This window comes from Syngnathus acus, chromosome 19 (genome assembly GCF_901709675.1).
Source record: "Syngnathus acus chromosome 19, fSynAcu1.2, whole genome shotgun sequence".
Lineage (NCBI taxonomy): Eukaryota > Metazoa > Chordata > Actinopteri > Syngnathiformes > Syngnathidae > Syngnathus > Syngnathus acus.
The window spans coordinates 6,803,283-6,825,558 of record NC_051103.1 but is presented as its reverse complement, the minus strand read 5'-3'; the positions used below and the strand labels follow the sequence as shown (position 1 = coordinate 6,825,558).

Below are 22,276 nucleotides of genomic sequence, written 5' to 3'. Positions count from 1 at the left end.
ATGAAATGTATTTTTGCGACAGAGGCGTCTTTGAGGACAAACATTTCTGACATGCTTAAAGACAGCGATGCTGACTTAGTGTCTTCTAGCAGCTCACCTGTCCCATTCATTGCCATCCAAGATTCTCTGCCGCGTGTTGTGCAAATATTAGGCGATAACGCCATTGTTGGGCGGCCCGTTTCATTTCCTCGCTCATTGGGAGCACGCTCATGCGGCGCCGTTAATTAGCCAAACCGTCGGCCTGAGTTGAAGCCCCGCGCATTCAGTCGGCACACAAAAGGCCGCATGCGTACGCTTCTCATCTGGCAGCCACTTTGCTTGTTAATATGGCCGCCAATAAACAGGCCAGGCGCCAGCTAGGACGTCTTGTTTCTGCAACCTTCACCGTCGGGCCCTTTTGATCCCGCATCTCCTCACACCACTTTGGCTCTCCTGCGGCCGGCCTTCCTTCTCTGCCTCCTCGTCACTTTCAGAGTACAATCTCAAACTCTGCTTTCGGTCTCCTTTTGGGGGGGAAAAAGTCCCTCTTGGCAGAACATATATTGTCACTGGCCAGTTTTATGTTTTGTGCTCCCCCCACACACAAATCGATACCATTAAAACATCGTGTCGCCTTTTAAAAAAATACTTCCTTGAGCTGTCGGCAAAGTTTTCTAGACAGACTGTGCTCTTTAAAAGTTGATTCTTTCATGTTAGTGTCAACTGGGACGCTCTATCATCTCTGGACGCCACAAAAAAAAGTAGAAAAGTGCCCTAGATCCTTGGCAAAACGCCTTGCCTTTTCAAATTAAGGCACTCTCAGAAACTCAGTTTGCTTGAAATTTTTAAAAAGGGGCCGGCAGGAAGCGCGGCGATGGTCTCCCGCGGCACTTTGCGGCAGGCCGGCCGTTGACCTTGTCCCACCGAGCGACGGCCTCTTCCATTTCGATTTATGCATTAGCGTTCTACTCCGCTTCACTCCTCTCACTCCTCCGTCGTACCAGGCGCTCGGACAGAATGTAGATGAAGCGGCATCACGCGGGCGGCTGACGGTTTAGTACTGCATCTATCTGCAGTTTGAGTTTATTTCACGGTGGTTATTCCAACTGGCACCTTCTCATCTCATTTCAGTATGTCGCCTTCCTGGATTGACATCCTGTATGTTGTTGACTGCCTGAAAGCTGGCATTGTCACGATTTCAGGACAGGAAAAAAAAAAAGAAAAACCCGCCGTTTGTTAGATGTCTGCCTCTCTGCCTTTTTCTCTTTGCTATTGAACTCCGAGTGCCGCAGCGCCAAGAAGCATAGCGAGAAATGGCACTGCATCGTAATCAGTTGCTCTCTCGCGTTCAATCTCTGAGCGCCCTCTTTTTTTTTTTTTTTTTTCCTCAGGCCACGTAACATCATCCGAACCTGCCTACCCGTGTTTATCACGGGTTTGTAAAGGATACAGAAAACCTAATTGGCACACTCAAAATAGATTTAGCAGCACTTTCCCTTTTGATAATAAATGCTGTTATTTTGGATGACAATAAAAAAATAGCATCAAAGTCACCGCATAGCTAAAAATGCAAAATGAGCTTACATGATGTCGACACGGTGCAACAGGTATGAATTAGCTGTATGGAAAAATAATACTGAGCTCTGTAGGTGTCTGCGTTTATTCTTCATCATTTGCATAATAAAGTGTTCATTTATTTATATGTTTTTCAAAACAGTATAAAATACACAGTATTGCACATAGTAAAGCAATTGCACTTTTTCAAGATACAGATAAATAATGTCTGTTTCGCTCTGTGCTAATTTTAACGCTACGGACCAAAGTGCCTCATAAAGTTGACGTCAAATCGTCCTGGCACTTTTTTTACGCGCGTGAAACCACTTCTTGGCTGTTTTTTGGCTCGGTAGGTGACTTTACATTCCTATTAATAAATGTACCTTTTTATACGTATCAGCTATGCCTATTTGTAAAATAGAACGAAGCCTACTAATGTAATTATCAGAAAGTGTATTTAGAATGAATGCAAATATCTTGGCTATATATTTATAATCTATATTTATAATCCCTCTAATCGGATATTTGGGGTCCTTTGTCGGGATGCGAGTATGTAAGAAAGGAACAAGAACACGTCAATCTGTCTTTAAAATTCAGTAGTTTCTTTTCGAAAATGCGAAACTCTGCAAAAATGCGTGGCTACACCTGTACATTCACTTCTGGGCTCGGTTTACTGCGCCAATACAATCACGTGTATTCGTAGTATTTATTATTTTCAGGGCTGGAACTAATAAAATAATATGAGAGCTACGACTCCGCTCTAAATGATGACAGTGGCTTAGTCGCAATAAAACTGAGCTTATACGCTCGACCGCCCCCCCCCCCCCCCACTTCATAAATATATTCAGCTAAAATTTGAATACAGTTCTAGATAAAAATGTCCTTTGATGTCCAAAAATGCCATTAAGAAAATAAGTGTCATTTAACAATATTCTTTTTATATACATCTCCTTCAAAGTTAGTCGAGAAGTCAAGGTGACACTTTAAAGATGGATAAAATTGAGTGTAGGCGTCTTTTCTTTTGACGGCGAAAATAGTCCCGGAAATCTGGAAAAAGTGTTTCCTGAACTGTGTTAGTTGTGCTTTGCTTTAGGCGAGAGGCAAGTCCAAGTAGTCCCGACGTGACCCACTTCCATCCGCGTCAGGGAACTCCTAGACGGCTGCGTCGAAAGTCAGCCGTTAATCACATTTCGCCAAAAGTGCGACCCCCCCCGGGTGCGACTTCACACCACGTTTGACGATAATTGCTTCCAAAATAGCTCCAGACGGACGCTGCCGCGTCGGGGAAAGCGTGATTTTTCCGGCCGCCCCTCCCCACGACACCTTCACATGAACCAAAGTCTCCAGCGGGCGTGCTTCTTAGACTCGGCTTTGGACTTGCGCTTGGGCGTGGACGTGAAGGCCTCGTGGGGGTACGGCAGGGCGGGGAAGCGGGTGTCGTCCGAGGGGCACAGCCTTTTCATGAGCGGCTGCAGTTTGTCCTCCTGCTGCTTGAAGTCCAGCTCCACACTGTCGAGCAAAAAAGGGACACTGATCAGACACGTCGGGAATAACAGAGAGGAAAAAGCGCTACTCCGGCCACTCGTCGGATTTATCTGCAGCCGCCATCGTTTTTAATCCTGAGCGCTAGCTTTTGCTAAATGGGAGGGAGGGAGGTAGGGCAGGCGGTGCGGGGACTCAGATTACAGCCTCGACCACGCTAAATGCGCCAGCGCTTTTAATCTTCCGACGTGTCCTCCGGTAGCAGCACCTGGCGCTGTGGGGGTTGCGGCCGGCTCGATTTGCGGAACGGCTGCATGATTTGCTTCCTGAAACCAAATTTTAATGTTTAACTTTTTTACGGGGCTGATAAATATTTAGTGGTTAAGGTATGCCTGTCTTTCTAGTATATGCCGTTGAAATATGGACATTTTGGAGGAAACTCTCGAACACAATGACCCTAAAATGTCCGCTTTGAAGCAAAATGGATGACTTCCTGCGGGGACTAGTTTGGGCTCTCAGCACTTTGCATTCTCCCTGACTCAGGCCTTTTTAAACTTAAGGCTGAGACCACCGCAGCAATTAGCAATGAATCACATGTGCTAAATTACGGCCTCTAGAAATCAATCGGGACGAACTTGGTCCAAGTTTGTATCCTTGGAATGCGTCTTGCGACTGTAAAGCTAATGGGGAAGCTATTATGGAAACACTTGACGATAAGGGGAATTTATGCACTAAGGCACGGATCAATAACGCTAGATCATTTGGGACATCCATCCAATCATCCATTTTCTATACCGATTATTCTCACACCGGAGCCCATTCCATCTGACTTTGGGCCAGAGGCAGCCGATGTGCAATGTCGCCGAGCGATTCTCGTAAAGATGACAGTCTCGACACCGATCGGGTGAGGTTGCAGTTACTGCTCCGGTTGTGCAGATTCGCCTTCACCGATGTCGGTCCCCATCGAGTCGCCGACAGCAAAGTAGATAATTGATAACTTTCCTTTTGAAACTTTTAGGTTAAGGGTTAGTTCAAGTGCATGCGCGTGAACTCTGTAATTCATTAGAATTCCCAAAGCATCATTCTTATCATTTTGGAGTTATTTTATAGTTGTGTGAAAATGTTGGCCTTGTCTGTTTTTAAAATAAATGAGTTTTTTAATACCGCCAAGCATTGGCGATTTCCTCGGGCGGGCAGCCAGAGAAATTGTCTTTAATGCGACTCGTTGAGACCGAGCGATGGCCGAATCAAGAAATTAATCGCGTTTATCCCGCGGCTGTCTGAAACGACGCTCCTCGCATGTTAATGTTCCCAATACTGCGATGGTCGGAGGAGGCTTAAACAGACGCCAGGAGAGCAGAGTCACCTCGCTGTGTTTTGCGTGAGTGGCCTCCTCATGGCTGCACGCAGTTTTAATTGCCACCATTTGTATTTTGATCGCAACTCGCTAAAGGTTACTGACGCAGGCGGGTAGGCAGCAAAGTTTGAACCCACAGCTCAAATTAGCCCAACGTGTCAGCCCGGCGTGATCAATGACGCGGCGTGTTTGTCTGCGGCTAATGAGGATTCGCAGCCATCGCCCGCAAAAGTATTTCAGTGTGGCTCTTTCATTGCTAACAAAGCCTTAATTGCGTCTGCGCCAAAGCTCCGAGGGGCACTTTCTCATCCGTTCCTGCCATTTTCTGTTTTTCTTTGCGGATCACTCATCGAAATGGGCGCGCGCACGTACGCCGGCGCTATCACCATAATAGGCTTTTCCTTGCTCTTCACTGTAAGCCCATAATACTGTTGAGACTCTTGTTACTCTCCATCCGTGGCTACAAGTTATTATTTCCCTGCATGGACAGAAAAGTCCATTTAAGCTCCTTTTAGAAAACGGCTATTTTGATATTAATTAACGTCCGTTTACATTCATACTTTGCGGCCGGTCAGAATTTTTTTTTTTGGGGGGCTGAGTTTGGCCCTTTCTCGGGATTCTTTAAAGGCCGGTTCCTCAGCAGGTAAAGGTTAGTGTGGCGAGTGCGCTGAAAAGATAGTCATTCCGTCGTTGGCAATATACTCAAAAGGACATTTCGATGAGATTTATCGGCTCTGTTCCTGCCCAGTTCTCAGTGTCTAAATGTCACCAGGTAGCCTGCGTCGTTCATCCTTTTCCGTCTTCATAAGTTTTGACTCGCACCTTCTCTTAAGATGCAGTGGTGCGACTTTCTGAAGGGTTAAGTTTCACAATCCAAACATCAAAGTAGGAATCCGAGTACAATTCAGTCCAATTAGGATATGGGTCACTGCAACCACAATACAATTTAGTCCAATGACAGAAAAAAAATCCTTTAGAACGGCTTTGAATAGTCTCATCTGCCTCATTGACTTTCCGTTCAGCCTCTCCCTTCCCCCTTCCACACCTTGACGCATTACATCACCCGACGATAGGCCACGGCCGCCGCTAATCTTTTCATCCCTCTTCTCATCCATTCGGATTTAAAGCCGCGCACGTTTGTACGAAAAGTGCCGAATGGCTTCCCGTCGGCCGCGCTGCACCAATCCGATAACGCATTCCGGTGACATGGTTCAGGAATCTTCAAAGGGGAGGGGGGCGGGGTTGGCAAGGGCGAGTGTGTTTGTGTATTCCGCTTGAAGTCCTCGAACTCAGAGGCGTTGCCGCGGTTCTCCTTTTTTGATGTATTGATCATGCGGAAGGCGTGTGACGTCCTCCTTTCTCCGACTCGTCAGAATGAATCGCCTCGGCCCAAAGACAAACGTGTATCCCGTGCGACACGAGTCGACGACAATGCCATCAATGAATTGATTCACTCCCAACGCAATACAATTTGATTTGGCCCACCTGAGTATGTTGTGATGCAATACAGCCCGACCACGATCAAATTCAATATCCGTCACATTAGTCCATTACGTTTCTCCAGTAACGAAGCGATTCAATACGATTCAGCCCAACTCCAATCCGATTGACTGCAATGCCTGTATGACAGCTATTCTACCCACGCGCCCTTTGTTTTCCGTCACGGCTGTGCTTCCTAACCTTGCTCCGCTTCCTCCTCCTTCCACCTCCAGAGAGGTAGCTTTCATGGAGGTAATTAGATTTTTCTTTAATCCTCCAGCCCGCATCAATGCTTTTGCTATATTTGAGTCTGTGTCCAATCGACAGCCTTTTCTCCAAACCAGCACTGAATTCCGTACATTTTCCAGAAATGAGCCTCTTTTGGGTCATTCACTTGTTCCGCACGTAGTTAGGAAAGAAAGCGATTAGAAGATCGGCGGTAGGTAGCCGGGATATGACTTCCCCAGGCCCGTCTAGCACAAATTTAACATGAAACATTGTACTGACCTGTAAATAATGCATGCGCTGTTCCGGCATGTGTCGCAGTTGGCCGTGTCCTGTCCGGTGCGATAGGAGAGCCTGCCGAGGGAGGGAGGAAGATGAGAGTGCTGAATGTGTAGGCCTTGTTAAAAACGCTGCCGCTTTCTCGCCGACGTATGTCTCCCGCTCGTTAGCGGGGAGTCACGCCGCCCCGCTGAGCGTCCGGCGAGCGTGAATCTGGGGCATTAGCCACGCTTGGCTGCCCGGCAGCCCAGGCGACTCTGCGGGCTGCGCTAAGAGGTAGCTTAATCAAAGCCCGACCACCCCATTGACAACATTAGCTCACAATTACAGCCGACTCCCAAGGGCACGCCGGCTAATTATTTTTCGACACTGTCAGTTCATATTATATATTGGGCACTCAAATGTCCAGCCCAAGACTCCGGTCCACAATCCCCAAGTCCACCTTTGTTGTGTTTTAAGCCTCGTAAGAAAGCTTTTTGATGCGAATAAACCTCACTGCAGGCTCGCTTGTATCGAAGGCAACAAAGCGCCTCGATTGCTCCCTACGCTGCTCGCCAGCCACGACGATAGCTACCGTTTTATGTGGGTGTAATGGGATGTTTCACTCAGAGCAGATGTAATATTCTGTCTTGAGCACTGCACAAGGGCTCTACCTCCATTTCTGTCTGTGGGGGGCTGAGGGGTGGTCAGGCGATATCTCCAAACTCTTAAATGGAATGTTCGACATTGCTGTTTGATGACCCCTGTCGTCTTTTGCCGCTTTATAGGATTCGCATTCAGCTCGTCGTGCGTCCTAATCACACTCTCTCCGAGGTGCCAGGGCCAGTCAAAAAAGAAAAATTAAACAGCTATCGTAAATTCCCCGCTCTTTATCTGAGCCTTTTTCCACCATATGCGCTGACAGATATATCGACGATTGAGTGCAATACTTCAAGCTGATTGGGCGATGTGGCAACGTGCGCAGCCTGCCAAATTTTGCTTTTGACTTGGAAATACGTCATACAATCGCAACCCTTTTTTTTTTTGTTTTTTTTTTTTTAGCTCAAAATGCACAAAGCGAGTCTCGCAGATTCAAAAATAAAATTTAAAATAAAAATAACTCAAATGACCTGGATGAGGCCACGTTCGTTACCATCGGAACAAAATTGCCGTGCGTCATGCGCTGTCGTCGTCATGGTAACGCAAAGTCTGTTATCATTTGTCCAGAGGAAAAAATGGTGCCTTATGTTTTCAAAGACAGTTCAAGGAAGTACGTAAAGTGAAGCATGTTTTTTTTTTCTTTTTGTATTGTATTTCTTTTTTCCAACAGTACAATCAGCAATCAAGTGGCCTCAAAATCCGCGCAAACACCCATTTCAGCCCGTCCCCCGCTGAGCTAATAAGACAAAAGGCCTGTGTTTAGCGGGCCTCACCTGAGGGAGACTGAAAGCCAAGGTGCCATTAGCCGTATATTTAGCGCCCTGATTTTTCCACCTTTAAAGGTCACCGTGCGGGTGGGCGTAAAGGCGCGTACGCCAACTGTCTTATTAAACGGGACAGCCGTGTTTTATCGAGTCGCTCGTGTCTTCCTTGATGGCAAATTTCAAAAGAGTGCAAGATCGCTGCGAGCGCGGCTTTTCTGTCACTTGAATTAATGACGGACTTGCTGTTTTGATGCTGAAATGGATACGGCATCCTGCCGTCTCTGATTTCTAAACATTATGAAAAGGTTTATGGTGTGTGGGGTGGCTCTCAATTTATTCAATTTGGTCTGAATGGCCACAGTGTGATTGAAGCTGATGGTGGGAGCCACTTACCCTTCTCTGTGGGCCTCTCCCTTCTCCAGTTCTTGGATCACCCCCAGCAGCACCTTGATGGTCTCCTGGCTGGAGCTGATGAGGTTTTCCATGGCTTCAAGCTGTGCTTTTACCTCGCCATCCTGATTCATAGGCACTATTTGCTTGCAGGCCTCCCGGTCAGCGGGCCGAGGCTCGGCGGCGGCGTGGCACTGCGCCCGCGCGACGCAGCCCCGGCCGGCGCGCGGCAACGTCTCGCTCTGCAGCCCGTTGAGCTGCAGGCTTTTCTTGCGCTTGTGCCGTGCAGACGGACTATCCAGGCACTCCACTTGCGTGAGGGAGTTCCACGCGATGGGCCCCGTCACCTTGGAGGCCCTGTCCGGCAGGGTTCGCGATCGGCACGAGGCTTCCTCCTGATCCAGCGGCCGCCTTTCTCTTTGCGCTAACGCTTTGGATGTCGGGGCGCAGAGCTGGTAGTCCGAGTTGACGGCGCAAGTCGGCGGCAGCGCCGTGTCCTCGCACGGGCCCTCGGTCGCGGCGCGCTGCTCCAACCTGGCCGCCACGCGCTCATTTGTATGGAGCAGCGCCTTGGTCCGCCAAACCCCGCTCCCCGCGGGGGCTCCCTCCTCCTCTCCCTCATCGACAAAAGAGCGCTGCGCCGCCGGCTTCACCGCCACGGCAAATCCATTATCCTGACCTCTGTACGTTTCCACGGCCGCCACGTGCTTCAGCGTGTGCCCTTTCTTGCGCTCGAAGGGGAACGTCTGGTAGCGCTTCTTCAGGTCGGGCGACGTTTGCACTCCGGTGCTGCGCGTGACGTTGGGAATGGATCGGCGGGCGGGCACGGTCATGTACTTGCGGTACGCCGCTTTGTAAGAAAGCGGATTCCCATCCTTGGCCAACTCCGCCTCCCTTTGCTCGTTTTGCGCCTCGCAGATATCCTTGAAACGCACTTGCAGGGCCTTGTTCCGCTTCCTCACCTGGCGACCGGCATCCAGAGAATACTTGACTTGCAGCGCCAGCGAGGCGGAGGGCACGGGCGCCGCTGCCGCCGCCTCCGAGTCGGACTCGGAGTTGGTGAGCACGCATCTGCTGCCCTCCTTGCTCACCATGCTTCCTAAGGGAAAGATAGGGCCTTCGTCATAAACAAATTTGCATAGCACGTATTTTACATTAGAAAAAAATAAGAAACACGATGGACAAAATAACTTATTGAAAGGCACGAACATGTCCCTGGGATGTCTTTCTAAATTAAAAAAAGATCCCTGAGCCTTTGCTCTTCCGCAAGTGTAAAGGCATTTGCTCTGACTAATCTGTCGGGGTTTCTCTGTCATCCCATTCTCTGCGAAACCTGAGATTCCAATTTTTGTTGCCCCCTTAATCCAGGGTCATCCAATCCATTCACTGCTTGTTTCGCTAGTCGTCGTCGTTTATTTTTTCACCCTGGAAGCGGCTCCCGGTTGCTAATGGAACTTGAGCATGGGCAAGTCGCACTTTGGCTCACAATGCCGTCGGCTGTTATTAACGCCCCCTTTTTCTTTCCTTGTCTTTTAATTGTCTGACCTTTTCCTCTCGCTGCAAACACAACAAAACTTTATCCAACCAGAGAAAAACACTTGTCTGCTTTGACACATGACAATTTCTTGTGTGATAAATCTTTGTTTACTTTTTGGACTCCCTAACTTTCTGTGCATCATCTTGAGTAGTGTGCCACCCTTCTTCCTGCACAAATTTGCTCTTCGGTGAACTTGTGAACGGCGAGGTGAGATTTACTATTGCTGCCAACACGGCGCAAAAGTAGATCCAACCTGAGCAGAATGTAATCATTTAGTGTCGGGCAGGCTCCTTAACTCTTGACACAAACACAGTATAATTCCTCGCCCGCTGATTTACAACAAGCAAACACTCGGCAATCTCGCAGAGATGTTGAATCAGACGGGGCAATTATTTCCCTTCAGCTTTGCTTGCGTTGCTGCCGCGCTCTGTCAACAGAAGAAGAAAAAAAAAAATTCAAAGCGTTGTGTTTATTTACCTGCGAGCCGCAGAAGGAAGGTTTTGATCGCCTGAGCCCCTTCTGCCGCATTAGCTCTCTGGCTATTTATTGTTGAATTATGCAAAAGCGGGAGGGGGAGGGTCATTGTCTTTTGCTATCTTAACGATCTTCTTATCTAACGGCCACTCTCAGCTATTCCGTGCCACACTTTGCCCCAATTCAATGTTGTCTTCTTTTTGCTGGTGTCAAAAGAAATACTCCACATTCTCCAATTTGCTGCTGCACTGTTGACTTGTTGCTGCCAGTCTTCTCTGGGATCAAAAGTTGCGATTGATTATTTCTACGTCGAATCAAGAAACTTTCAGGCTCACTAAATATAAACGCACACACTACCTGCTCTCCAAATGAGGTCATCGCTGCTCTGAATCGCAAAACGCAATGTTTAAGATGATGCACAATTTGATATGACACGCCGCTCCAAATAATCCTGACAATTAAATATGAATTGAGTCGGTGTGCATCGATTCCCTACGACACGGCGCGGCGCTTTTGTCTTTGATCCTTTTCTGACGTTTTGGCATCACTGCAGGCTCTTGACGTAAAAATCCTTGTTATCTTGATTTGCGAGACCCCCCCCCTAGCGTTGCAGAAACACCATGACTCATCACACAAAGCCACTTCTTCTAAGGCTGGCCCCCTTTTTCTTTTTCGGGGTGGGGAGGTCTACCTCCCGGGACTGTGGGCCTTTGCTTCTCAGAGAGCGGCTGCTTCTCAGAAAGCCCTTTCGTAACAGTCCAAAGCAAAGGCAATCCAGATTACCACAGTAAAACAATTAATTACTCTGTAATGGAAATGTTTTTAGTGCCACGGGCACATGCTAATTTAACGCGACGCACCCTGAATTCAAATATAGTCGCCGGCCCAACCCTGACTCAGCAGTTTTGCATGACAGTCGTCGCTGCGGGTAAACTCATAAAGGGTTGAAATTCCAGCGCTCAGCGTTTCCAACCCTGAGGGGGATCCAATGTTTGCCACATTTTTTATTTTATTCTTTTTTTTTTTTTTAAACCACAGACTAATTTTGTCTTATCTCTCACGCTCCATCGAAAGGGAAAATTCATTAATGTTGTGTGCATCGCAAAAAGCTCGGAATTAATTAAGCGCTGGAAAATGTGGCCGTACATGTCAATGAGGGAGAAGCAATGCAAATCGACTTTGTGCAAATGTTGAATGGGCCAAGAACAAGCTGCGCAACCATTCAATTTGACTTTGAGGATAAACGAAAAAGTCTCCGGGATATAACCCTGAGGGACACCGTTTGATGGACTGTCACATTAAGCTTCCAGAGAAGAGCCTAATTAGGCATATTCTGCATGTCTATCGTGAATAGAAATGGATATCGACATTTTCCAGGCAAAGCATCACAGCGAATTTTGACGACCCGCCATAAACCAGCAGCCTCTTTCTAACTCCTCCAGGTCAGAGCTTGACCTAACCGTCTGGAGTGTGATGAAGGTTGCCGGGGAGATTCATCGGCGCCTCCTGGTGTACGAACCGGCCGCGCCGCTCTCCTCGGTGGCTCGTCGGTCACTGCTTTTAGCTTTGATTCATGTCACTGCGAAGCCCGAGCAAATCCAGCAAAAACATGATGGCCCCGATCCGTCGAGAAATTCCCACTCTCCTCCTGCGACAATTACAGCTGCCAGGCTGCCGGAACAAATGAGCATGATGGAAGTTTGCTGTAATCCTGCTTTATCTCTCTTGTTTTGTCTCTCTCTCTCTCCATTTGCCGCTTCTTCCTCAGCTCATCATTACAAACGCTTACGAGTGCATGGAACCGTCTTTGATCCGCCTCGAAACCCGCTCGGGTCAAATTCGGGATTGCTCCAGAACAAACTCAGGGAAAAGAAACAGTTAATGGGACGCCGATTATGCAGGGAGGGGCCGGGCTACCCGGGATGATTTGACAGGCGGCACGGGCGGTGTGTTTTACGGAATCTCGGCGCCGTAACGCTCCGCCGCTTTCCGGGCCCGAGTGATTGACCGCAAAGGTCAGCGCCGAGGCATCGTCGGCAAATCCTTTGTGAGTTCAGCGCCGGCTTAACACCCTTGCGATTAAAAGACGGCAGGATTTGCAGGGCGCGTCTTTCTGCCGGTTGTCGCTCGGGCCCGAGCTGTTGCTGGGTTGTTGCCTCTTCGGGGATTTCCCCCCGTAGCATCTTCACGGATCCAAACTTTTCTTTTCTCCCCTTCTGAGGAGGTATCTTCGTGTTACTCTTTGTTGTCTTCTCCCGAGCTTACGGGCGACGGAAGGTTCCGCCACACAGCGAGCCGACGCGCTTGAAAAGCACACAGTGGCACATGAAAAGGCGAGTATGCTGGAGGATGAATCAGATGTTGCTCAGTGTGGGTCTTCCCCTCGTTAATGTTTAATCTCCCCTGCGCTCCAGCGTAGGCGCTCTTCACACAATTCACGCTTAGGATTCATTCCGGCGCGCTTCAATTTAGCGTTTGCCGAGAGCGTTGGTTTGGAATCGATTCAAACTCATCTACAGAGACTTTTCCTCGATTCTCTCTGCTGCGTGCGAGGCGCCGATTCGGAAGATTGGAAGTCCACCTGGCCGCTTTGGATGACAATTGAAAATTCTCCTCCAGGTTCATCTTGCACTTGATTGCGCTCCAACATTCTCGAGTGAGTCATCCTTTTGGTTTTCTCTTGACGAATCCCTTCAAATGGCCGCCCTGCTGGTCGCCGGGCTTGGCCCGCAGAGGTTAAAGTTCAACTTTGGAGCGTCGGCGTGTTGTTTGGACATCTCGGCCGTACTCTGCAATTTGGGATCATTGTGAAGCGGCGTATCAGCATGTAATAACTCTTATCGTCTTCATGGCTCCGTGGGTGAGCTCGCTCGGGGAAGATGCAATCAAATCAAGAGCTGAGTGGAGGAGTGAGGCGTTGCTGAAAAGGACTCACAACCATCCGCAGCATCCACACACACACATTTTTTCTCCATCTGTAGAGTTGGGCCAGTCTATTATTCTATTTTAGTTTGTGTGTTACTTAATTGGTGTGTCGGCGCTCAGTTTTGTGGGTCTCTTTTGCCCAATTGGAATTTAGGTGATCGTTCCCATAGCTCAACTTTAAAGGCGGAACAAATAAGAAGTTTAGTCAGCATCATCAAACGCTTCGGTCGTCATCCGCCTGACCTTCAAATTATGACGTGACTTTTCTACCTCCACAGTGGAGCTCTTCCACCCTTGCATCCATTTTTTTTTTTTTTTGGTATGGGGTGAGCTGGAGTCTTTGACAGTTGACACCCCATACTGGTCTCAAAGTCCGATATCAAGCGTGCCCTGGAGATTCTTCAACTCCACTTTTTTTTTTTTTTTTTTTCCTCACGATGAGACTCACCTCAGTCAGTCGTGCAGCGCTGAGGGAAAAGCTGATTTCCCACTTGTATTTCTTGCATGCCCACCGACAGGCGGTAGGAAGGCTACGCCATGACAGAAGTTGGCCGGGCGCGAGTCGGGAGTCGTTTCTGCACATGGGCGTCCTGCGATGCGCCGTCCTCTAAGTCCCCCTCGACTCCCCTTTTTCCTGTCTGCGTAACGACGCCAGCATGGGCTCCCGCTCGCTCCTCTCCCGCACTTACGCATGCATCCACACACACACACACACACTCACGATCGCAACGTCCTTACGGGTAGAATATCCCCACGGCGCTTCCCCCGCCGCCGTCGCAGCCGCCGCCGCTGCTCCTCACGCTGTGGCTTTCTCCTCGTTTCTGCATGCAGGCAGGCGAGGTGCGCGAGGTAGAGACAGACAGGGAGAGAGAGAGAGAGAGAGAGAGAGAGAGGCGAGATAGAGAGCAGAGGGAGGAGGGTCGCGCACAAGGTGGGGGCAAAGTAAGGCTTTTGAGGTCGTCAAACACTTGACTTGTCTTCAACTTGCTTGTTTTCAATGCACGGCGATCGTTTTGTCTTCTCTCAAGTTATCCAAATGTTTCCCCAGGCCGCTTTCCCACGTCGCATTCCCTCCGCGTGTACCGACGACATCTTTTCAATGCTAATCTGCCTGGTTATCGATCCGAGCTTGGGCTCCCGCTCATATTTCCCCCGAGCGCTTGACCTTGGACCGCGCCGGTGATAAGCGCTTTTTTTGTTTAATGGACTGACAAGATACGTTTGTGGGAGAAAAGAAAAGCCTTGCCGTTGTCTCTTTTCTTTTTATTAGTTTGTGCTCAGCGATGTGCTTGTGTAAGCAAACTTGTTTCTCAGCTGGATAAACCGCTGGAGTGACTCCTCTCTCGCTCTCCCTCTCTCTCTCCCTCTCTCTCTCTCTCCCGCCATTGATTTCATTAGCTCGGAGCCAAACCCTCGGGGGATCTCCTTCCGTGTCCTTGCCGGCCGCCCTGCGTGCGTAGCGCATGGCGGGCCGCCGCGGTCAAAGCCGTAGCGTCCTGCCGCAGAGCCCGTTGGCATTGTAAATTGATTTATAGATCGCCGGCTTTAATTTACACAGCCGCCGCCGCAGCAGCGTTGCGACCAAGATCAAGTATCAGCGTGCGCGCTCGTGTCCAAAGCGTATTTCCGAGAGCCCCCGCCGCGGTCCTCGTTCCGCTTCATATCCAACACGCCCTCTGAGATTTCCCGCGGCGCATCCATGCGCAACACGCAGCACTTAAGAGTGTCTGCAGAGAGCCAGCGAGCTGCTCAGCTTGTCCTGGATCTTCACTTTGATGACAAGACGGCGCCTAGAAAAATATAAAAAGGCCCTCGTGTGCTTCCATGGATTCTCACTGTCCGCTATATCAACAGGAAACAAGAAAATAACGCTTCATTGAATATAGCACAAAAGTAACACGATATTTTACGATCAAGTCATCGGAGGGAAGTTGATAGGAAAGTTTGAAGGACCAAACCTGTTTTTTTTCCTATTGGCTGCTCCACCTTAAGTGCTATTCAGAATCAATGCGTGTGTGTATATGTGTGTGTGTATTCTCTCGGAGCAAGCAGATCCATATCTCCTGCGATCCGACGCTTTGAGAAGAAAACAAGTCCCCATCTTTCTTCCTGCCAGATTGTCACTTTTCCAGAAGTCTCCCTGGAGACCGCCGTCCCGTTTCCTTGCAGGCGCCAATTAAAGCCTTAAAAACAATGAAGGGTTTTAGTTTTTTTCAGAGGGGGGGGTCAAGATAAAGATGCATTATTTCTGTGGGTCACAAATTAACAATAGTCCCCATTTCACTTCTCCCAAGCTGGAGATGGAGCCCCTCAGGATACGGTGATAGATGTCAGCACTCTCCGCTTTGCTTTATTATCGCTCTGCGGGAGAAATCAAGTCAATAAACACCGCGCCTCGATGGGCGGCCATTAGATGATTGACTTGGAACGTTGATGGATGGGTCGGGAAGGAAGGAGCCAGTAGAGTTTATTCGCTCTCGGTGTGCGTCTGTTGACTGCTAAGTGCTTTGTTAGTTGGGGTCCGTCGGCTTGCTTTGTTGGCTCTTTGAGTCGTGAGTCAGCTTTGTCGGCCGGTGTAAAGCCGAGCCAGATTGAGATTCCTCTCGGTCGCCGCTCTGATGGGGAAACGGCAATCACAGACTTGTTTGATGATGACAAGCGGTTGCGTCTTCATTTAATTGCTGGTTCTAAAGCGTATAGCTGGCGTGAAGGGCGCTCGCTAATTCCCCGCACAATAACTTTATGAATAAAAACGCCGCAAACTTCAAAGCCGTCCTCGCGCAACGCACGCTTGAGAACAGCAACAGGGTGGACGCTGAGCCTCGCTCGACGCAGGGGCTCGCCATAAGGCCGGCGCCTAAGCCACTTAAGCTAACGGCCATGCAGCCGGCCAATCTTACTTTTGATTTCATGCCCGTTAAGTGCGGCCCGTGATGACTAAACCGACCTAATTGCTGCCGGAGGCGGCGGAATCAGCCGGCGAGTCCTAATGGCAAATTAATTGGAGGTGAGCACGTCCGCGCGTCGCTTTTTTTTTTTGTGAGCAGTGGGCTGCCAAAAAAAAAAGGATCCTGACGCAGGCACCCCGCCACAATTAAGATTCAAACGCAGAAGCACATGTCGCGCCAGATGCTTCAGCCGGCGTGAGCGGAATGGCAAATATTCCTCAAATGCTGCCGTCATGTCAACACTGTTGACTTTTTGTTTGAGGCTTCCAAAATGTTTCGACCTGAGCTGATCCGGTTTTTCTCCGTCTCTCTCGCCGTGGGTTTTAATGAGGCGTTCTTATCTGTGCTTAATTTCTCTTGATTGTCTCTGTGATGCGCTCAGCCTCTCTCCAGCAATACCAATCATGCAAATGATTATTCAGATCCCTTTTGCATCATTTGTAGCCTATTTAACTCCTCACAGAGCCCGGCCGGGGACATTGTGTGCCATTCACTTGTTTTGCGTTTCAAGCTCTTTTGGCTTCAAGGACAAACCAAAAAAAACAAACATTTCAATTCGGACCTGCCAGGTTTGATTTCATTTCTTTGTTTTTACATTTGTGCCGCTACTTTCCTCGCATTCAATGTGTCTCACCAAATGTTGTGAGCTAATTAGATAATAATATAAAAATTATATATATAGATATATAGAAATACCTCAGCTCGGCCGCCTATCTGCGCGGCGCAGCGATGCTAACCCGAAGCAGCTAAGGCGGCCCCTTTCGGGACATCAGCGGCCTTTCTAATCAGCCGAGTCGGGCGGGTTAATGAGACGGGGCGCTCCCCGGCTCGCAAAGTGCCGACCGATCAAGTCCGTGGCCACTTTGGATTTACTTGTGCTTGTTTGGCAGGGGAGCTTCGTGGCCAGCATGACGGCCACGCTGAGGCAGATGGACGACTACCACTACGCGCATCTCATCAACACCTTTGGCAAAATAAGAAGCGACGTGGTGGTGAGTGGCGTTGAATGTTGTCACTCCGCGACCTTGACCGTCGGGCCACACCGAGGCTGTCGGCAAGACAAACAATCAGAGCGAGCGAGCGAGCGAGCCGGAATCCTTGCGCAGATTGATTGTTCCTCTCGCAGCCATCGCCACATTTCAAAGCAGCTCACAGGAGCTTTTGCGTTGCTTTTTTTTTTTTTTCTCCCCTCCTTCCTCCAAACACCTCAAATCCCTGAAAGATGCACCCCAGACTTTACCACATTCTTTTGTCCTTGTTATTTTCCTCAGCCAAATAAATAGACAATTTCAGGGCCTTTTTTTTTCCCCTCCCTCCCAAAAACACTCACAGAGCAGCATGAGATTCAGTCGGCGTTTCTATCATGAATAGACTTTCCAAAACATCTCAAGAAGTCAAAAGCCTCGTATCAAAGTCAACTTTGTTTTTGCAGGACTTCCTCATGGAAACCTTCATCATGTTTAAAGACCTGATCGGAAAGAATGTCTACCCGTCGGACTGGGTCATCATGAACATGATGCAAAACAAGTAAGTGGCGCGCCGCTGTGGCCTTTCCAGTCCCAACGCCGACGTTGCTAAGGAACAGGAGTCAAAAGTGGGTTAGCGTAGCTGCGCCGCCTTCTCCTCCCTCCCCCGATCCCGCCGTGCAAGTAATATCAACGTCGGGCCTCGGCGGCGGCAGTGCGGCAGTCAGACCGACCACGGCACAGATTCCAAATGTCTCAACCTTCCGTCTCTCCGGGTCGCACAACTTTTTGGCGCAACAATCAAATTCAGTCGGCGGGACGTGGCGGCAAAGTTTAAGCGCTAGAGTCGTGCCGTGATAAACGGATGGCACATTCATCATGTGCCTGAAATGGAGCTAATCGCCTTCATAAATTGATCTGATAACAAAAGCCTCGCGACCTTCCCGTTATCTCTTGGCACGTAACTTTCGTCCTCGCCGTAGACGGGGATCATTATCCAAGATGCTCTCTGAACTCAATTAGCAAGTATGATCTGCTGATAAACGCTCACGGGGGGGAGGCGGAGGGACGTCAAGGCAGCCCGACATACATTGAGGATTCAAAATGGCGGCCATCCATCAAACATAATGAAGCCACTTCTCCGACGGCAGAACATTGATTGAGCGTATTTATCATCAGCGTGATGCGTGTGTACTGTATGCAAATGGCTTTTAATGCCGAGCGGCGGCTCCAAAGCGGCCTTCCCACACGGGAATTATTCGTCGCGCTGTTACCTGGGCGACCGTGACGACTCCAGCTGCATCTTCAAGTCAATGTCAAGTCCAAATAAATGTCTTGTGAATTTGACGCACCACAGAGAACGTTCCTGCCAAATTTGAGTGATGAATAGAATTATCCCCAAAAAGTTGGCTCACACCGATGGCAAAGACCATTTTTTGTTCCCCTTATTAGTCATTGTTTATTTCACACTTTTAATTAACGGCAGGATGTGCTCACTGTCTCCGTCTGCCTCTCGGCAGCATGAAATATCGCAAACACGTCTATCACGAGTAAAAAAAAAAAAGTTTCCATTCAGTGGCATGGCACCTGTTTGCTTTTGTCTGTTCTCCTCCCCTAAGAGCACCTTAAATATCCCGTCTTAATATTTCCCCGCTGGCGGGGTGCAGCCATTGGAAAGCCGTTTTAGCATTAGCCCCGGCCGTTAAGTATATATTGGCATGTGCACGGCAGCAGAAAATTGACTGAGGCGTGCATTCACACGCAATGCTGGCAAAAGTCTTGAGCACCGAGCGGGGCGGGATTTTTTTTCCAAGGGGAACTTGACCAAGTATGGCTAATCCCCAGGTGTTGCGTGACGGCTGTTAACCTGCGCCAGTCATGATATGATTAAATATTTGCATATTCGCAACGTCACCTATTTTCAGGAACGTGTCTTGAGGTGCGTCTGATTTAATTTTTTTGGAAGTATGAGTTGAATAACGTCTCCGCCAGCCTTTTAAAAGCTCCATGCCGTTATTAACTTTTAATTGCGGGACTTCACAACGGTTTAATTTTTCAGACGCTATTGTGGCGGCATGCTTTCTCTCGCTCCGCAGCCCTTCTGCTGTGCTGTCTTGATGCCGCCAGCTGATCGGCTCACAGCACTTGATTCATTTATGGCGGCGGAGGGGCGAGGTTATATAATGAATATTGTCATGTAAAAAAAAAAAGACAAAAAATAAATCAAAAGGACATTTCAGGGAAACAAAAATCTTACAATATATAAAAAAAATATTGAAATAAAGTGACCTTTCATGCCGCTTAAAGGGGAACAAGATACAATACGTTTTTTGTTTTCTTAATCCATTTTCAATATCATATTTGAAGCTACACTTATCAGATGTGAGCAGCAAAGCCTTTTGTGCCGCTCTTATCTGCGCAGGGTCTTCCTGCGGGCCATTAATCAGTATGCGGGCGTGCTCAACAAGAAATTTCTGGATCAGACCAACTTTGAGCTGCAGGTAAGAGATGAACTCCTCCGCACCTTTCAGTTTCACGCCTGGTGACACGAGTTTCACCTCGAAAAAGTCGGGTGGCCCCGTATGGCGCTTTAACTTGAGAAACTTTGTTTGTTGCGGTAAGCTGTGGAACAACTACTTCCACCTGGCGGTGGCCTTCCTCACGCAAGAGTCGCTGCAGTTGGAGAACTTCTCCAGCGACAAGCGGGCCAAAATCTGCCACAAGTGAGTCCAACATCAGCCAGCCTTTAAGTTCTGACCCGCTCTTGTTTCACTTTTTTGTTTTGATCTCAATGATGCCTCCAGGTACCAGGACATGCGGCGACAAATTGGCTTTGAGATCCGGGACATGTGGTACAATTTAGGTAATTAACCACTGCTTTGTTTTGTTTTGGATTCGGGCTATTGATCGTGGTGTCAAATGGAGAAGGTGTACTTTCACTGGGCTCACATTGTGTCCCCCGAACCCAAAAAAGGTCCCCACAAGATCAAATTCATCCCCGAGATGGTGGGCCCAATCCTGGAAATGACACTGGTCCCCGAGATCGAGTTGCGCAAGGCCACCATTGCCATCTTCTTCGACATGATGCAGTGCGAGTTCCACTTCACGTGCAGCTTCCAGAGGGTAAGGCAGCGATTTTCTCTCTCTTTTTTTTTTTCTTTCAAGTTGTAAGTCATTTTTTCAGCTGCTAGCTATCAATCCTCCAAAAAGGTGCCGAGTGTGCTTGCGTCAAGCTGTTTATGGCCACTTGATATTGGCTGTAAAACAAACATAAGCAAATAATATTCTATTCAATCCAACCACATAATTTTGTAAAACAAATGTCAGCTAGCTTAATGTGAAATGCCATCAATATTATAAACCTTTAGGCTCTAAATATTTCTAAATATATCTGAATCTGTTTTTTCTCTGTATGAGTTATATTGGTGGCCCCCGGTGGCCAAAAAGGAGCAGCACAGCATTCATTGAATTGAAGCATAAACTCCTGGTGCAAAAAACGTCTTTACCTTTTATTATTTCTGGATGTTTTTTTTTAAATAGCTTACAATATTGTAGAGCGCTATATTTGATTGAAATCTAACTTGACTGCCATCACATGGGAGTGAAGAGGGGCAGATAATAAACAGCATGGCGCTGCCAGCTAGCTTGTAATTGGGCAAATCTCATTCTGTGTTGTGCCGCGATTATCAACAGTGGCGCCGAGAGCAACCTAATGTTCTGCCTCATTACGGCATCAAATGAAGCTTTTCTGCATGAGGGGAATCCACTTTGCGGCGCACGGTAGACGCCTTTAAAGGGAGGGACAGGGAACCCCGGATTTTACAGCAGGCCGGGGGAAAAAGTTTTCCACACACAGAAAGCACCTTTATAAAAAAAAATACATTAGAATGTAACTTATGCCGTGCCATTGCAGTTTGAGAACGAGATCATCACCAAGCTGGATCACGAGGTGGAGGGCGGCCGCGGCGACGAGCAGTACAAAGTTCTCTTTCAGAAGATGTGAGTGTGACGTGGCGCCCGCAGATGGCGCTAAAACGCTAACGCTCTCCGTCCCGCCTCCAGTTTACTGGAGCACTGCCGCAAGCACAAGTACTTGGCCAAAAGCGGCGAGACCTTTGTCACCCTTGTGGTGCGCCTGCTGGAGCATCTGCTGGACTACCGCACCATCATGCACGACGAGAACAAGGAGAACCGCATGAGCTGCACCGTCAACGTGCTGGTCGGTCAGCGCCGAGCTTTTTCCTTTTGAAGAGCGCTTCGGAACAACATTGTCCTTTTCCTCCCCAGAACTTTTACAAGGAAATCGACAGAGAGGAGATGTACATCAGGTAAGCGCTTCCTTCTTTGCAGACGACGACAACGGTCGGTCGACCTTCACGTGTGTTTTGTATTTTCCTCCTTCCAAAAGGTATTTGTACAAGCTGTGCGACCTACACAAGGAATGCGACAACTACACGGAGGCGGCGTACACGCTGCTGCTGCACGCCAAGCTACTCAAGGTATGGCCGGGTACGTGTTGGACTCGCAACACAAAGTTGACGGGAACACGCCGTTGTTGTTTTTTTCCCCAGTGGTCCGACGAGCCGTGCGCCGCCCACCTGACCCAGCGAGACGGCTACCAGGCTTCCACTCAAGGGCAGCTCAAGGACCAGCTCTACCAGCAGATTATCAATTACTTTGACAAGGGCAAGGTCAGCTAAAAATACTCGATGGAGCATTGTGTGTGTTTTTTTTGGCAAACACTCTGAGGGTGGCTTTTTGTTTTGTTTGTCTTCCAGATGTGGGAGGAAGCCATCATCCTAGGCAAGGAGCTGGCCGAGCAGTACGAGAATGAAATGTTTGACTTTGAGCAGCTCAGCGCATCCCTGGTAGGTCACGTCCATCGCGCTTGCTGGCTCAGTCACGCGACGACGTTCCTCAACCGCGCCTCCGTCGACAGCGCAAGCAAGCGCAGTTCTACGAGAACATCGTCAAGGTGATCCGGCCCAAACCCGACTACTTCGCCGTGGGCTACTACGGCCTGGGCTTCCCGTCCTTCCTGCGGGTAAGTCTGCCGCTGTTGCGGCTGTGATAAGATCAATGGCGGGGAGAGATGACCGGATTTAATATGGATTTACTCAACTTTGTTCATACTTAAGCGGCCGCATCTTTGACAAATCAGAACAAACATAAAACATTCCAATAAAAATATTCTAGGTTAAGTCAAGGCACCGCCGCTGTTGCTGCTTTAAAAATGGCAGACTGAAAGTGTGTGTGTGGGGGGGATTCTGTCTCTTCTT

General features: G+C 48.7%; 2 protein-coding genes across 2 annotated transcripts in view; one reads left to right on the top strand and one right to left on the bottom strand.

Moving 5' to 3' along the window:
- dock1 (dedicator of cytokinesis 1) overlaps positions 1-22,276 on the top strand; it is a 42,176-nt gene that overhangs the window by 15,361 nt on the left and 4,539 nt on the right. The window contains exons 28-40 of the mRNA XM_037278588.1: positions 16,923-17,024; positions 17,465-17,559; positions 19,420-19,498; positions 19,620-19,720; positions 19,802-19,860; positions 19,972-20,120; positions 20,911-20,996; positions 21,060-21,216; positions 21,285-21,325; positions 21,406-21,496; positions 21,569-21,688; positions 21,776-21,865; positions 21,937-22,041. Of these exons, the coding sequence (XP_037134483.1) occupies positions 16,923-17,024; positions 17,465-17,559; positions 19,420-19,498; positions 19,620-19,720; positions 19,802-19,860; positions 19,972-20,120; positions 20,911-20,996; positions 21,060-21,216; positions 21,285-21,325; positions 21,406-21,496; positions 21,569-21,688; positions 21,776-21,865; positions 21,937-22,041 (1,275 nt within the window). The remainder of the gene's footprint in view (positions 1-16,922; positions 17,025-17,464; positions 17,560-19,419; positions 19,499-19,619; positions 19,721-19,801; positions 19,861-19,971; positions 20,121-20,910; positions 20,997-21,059; positions 21,217-21,284; positions 21,326-21,405; positions 21,497-21,568; positions 21,689-21,775; positions 21,866-21,936; positions 22,042-22,276) is intronic.
- LOC119138629 (inhibitory synaptic factor 2A) lies at positions 1,614-14,089 on the bottom strand. Its single transcript, XM_037278895.1, has 4 exons — positions 13,533-14,089; positions 8,152-9,247; positions 6,359-6,430; positions 1,614-3,042 (listed from the first exon to the last, which is right to left on the bottom strand). The coding sequence occupies exons 2-4, from the start codon at positions 9,240-9,242 to the stop codon at positions 2,859-2,861; spliced, it is 1,347 nt and encodes a 448-aa protein (XP_037134790.1). The 5' UTR covers positions 9,243-9,247; positions 13,533-14,089; the 3' UTR covers positions 1,614-2,858.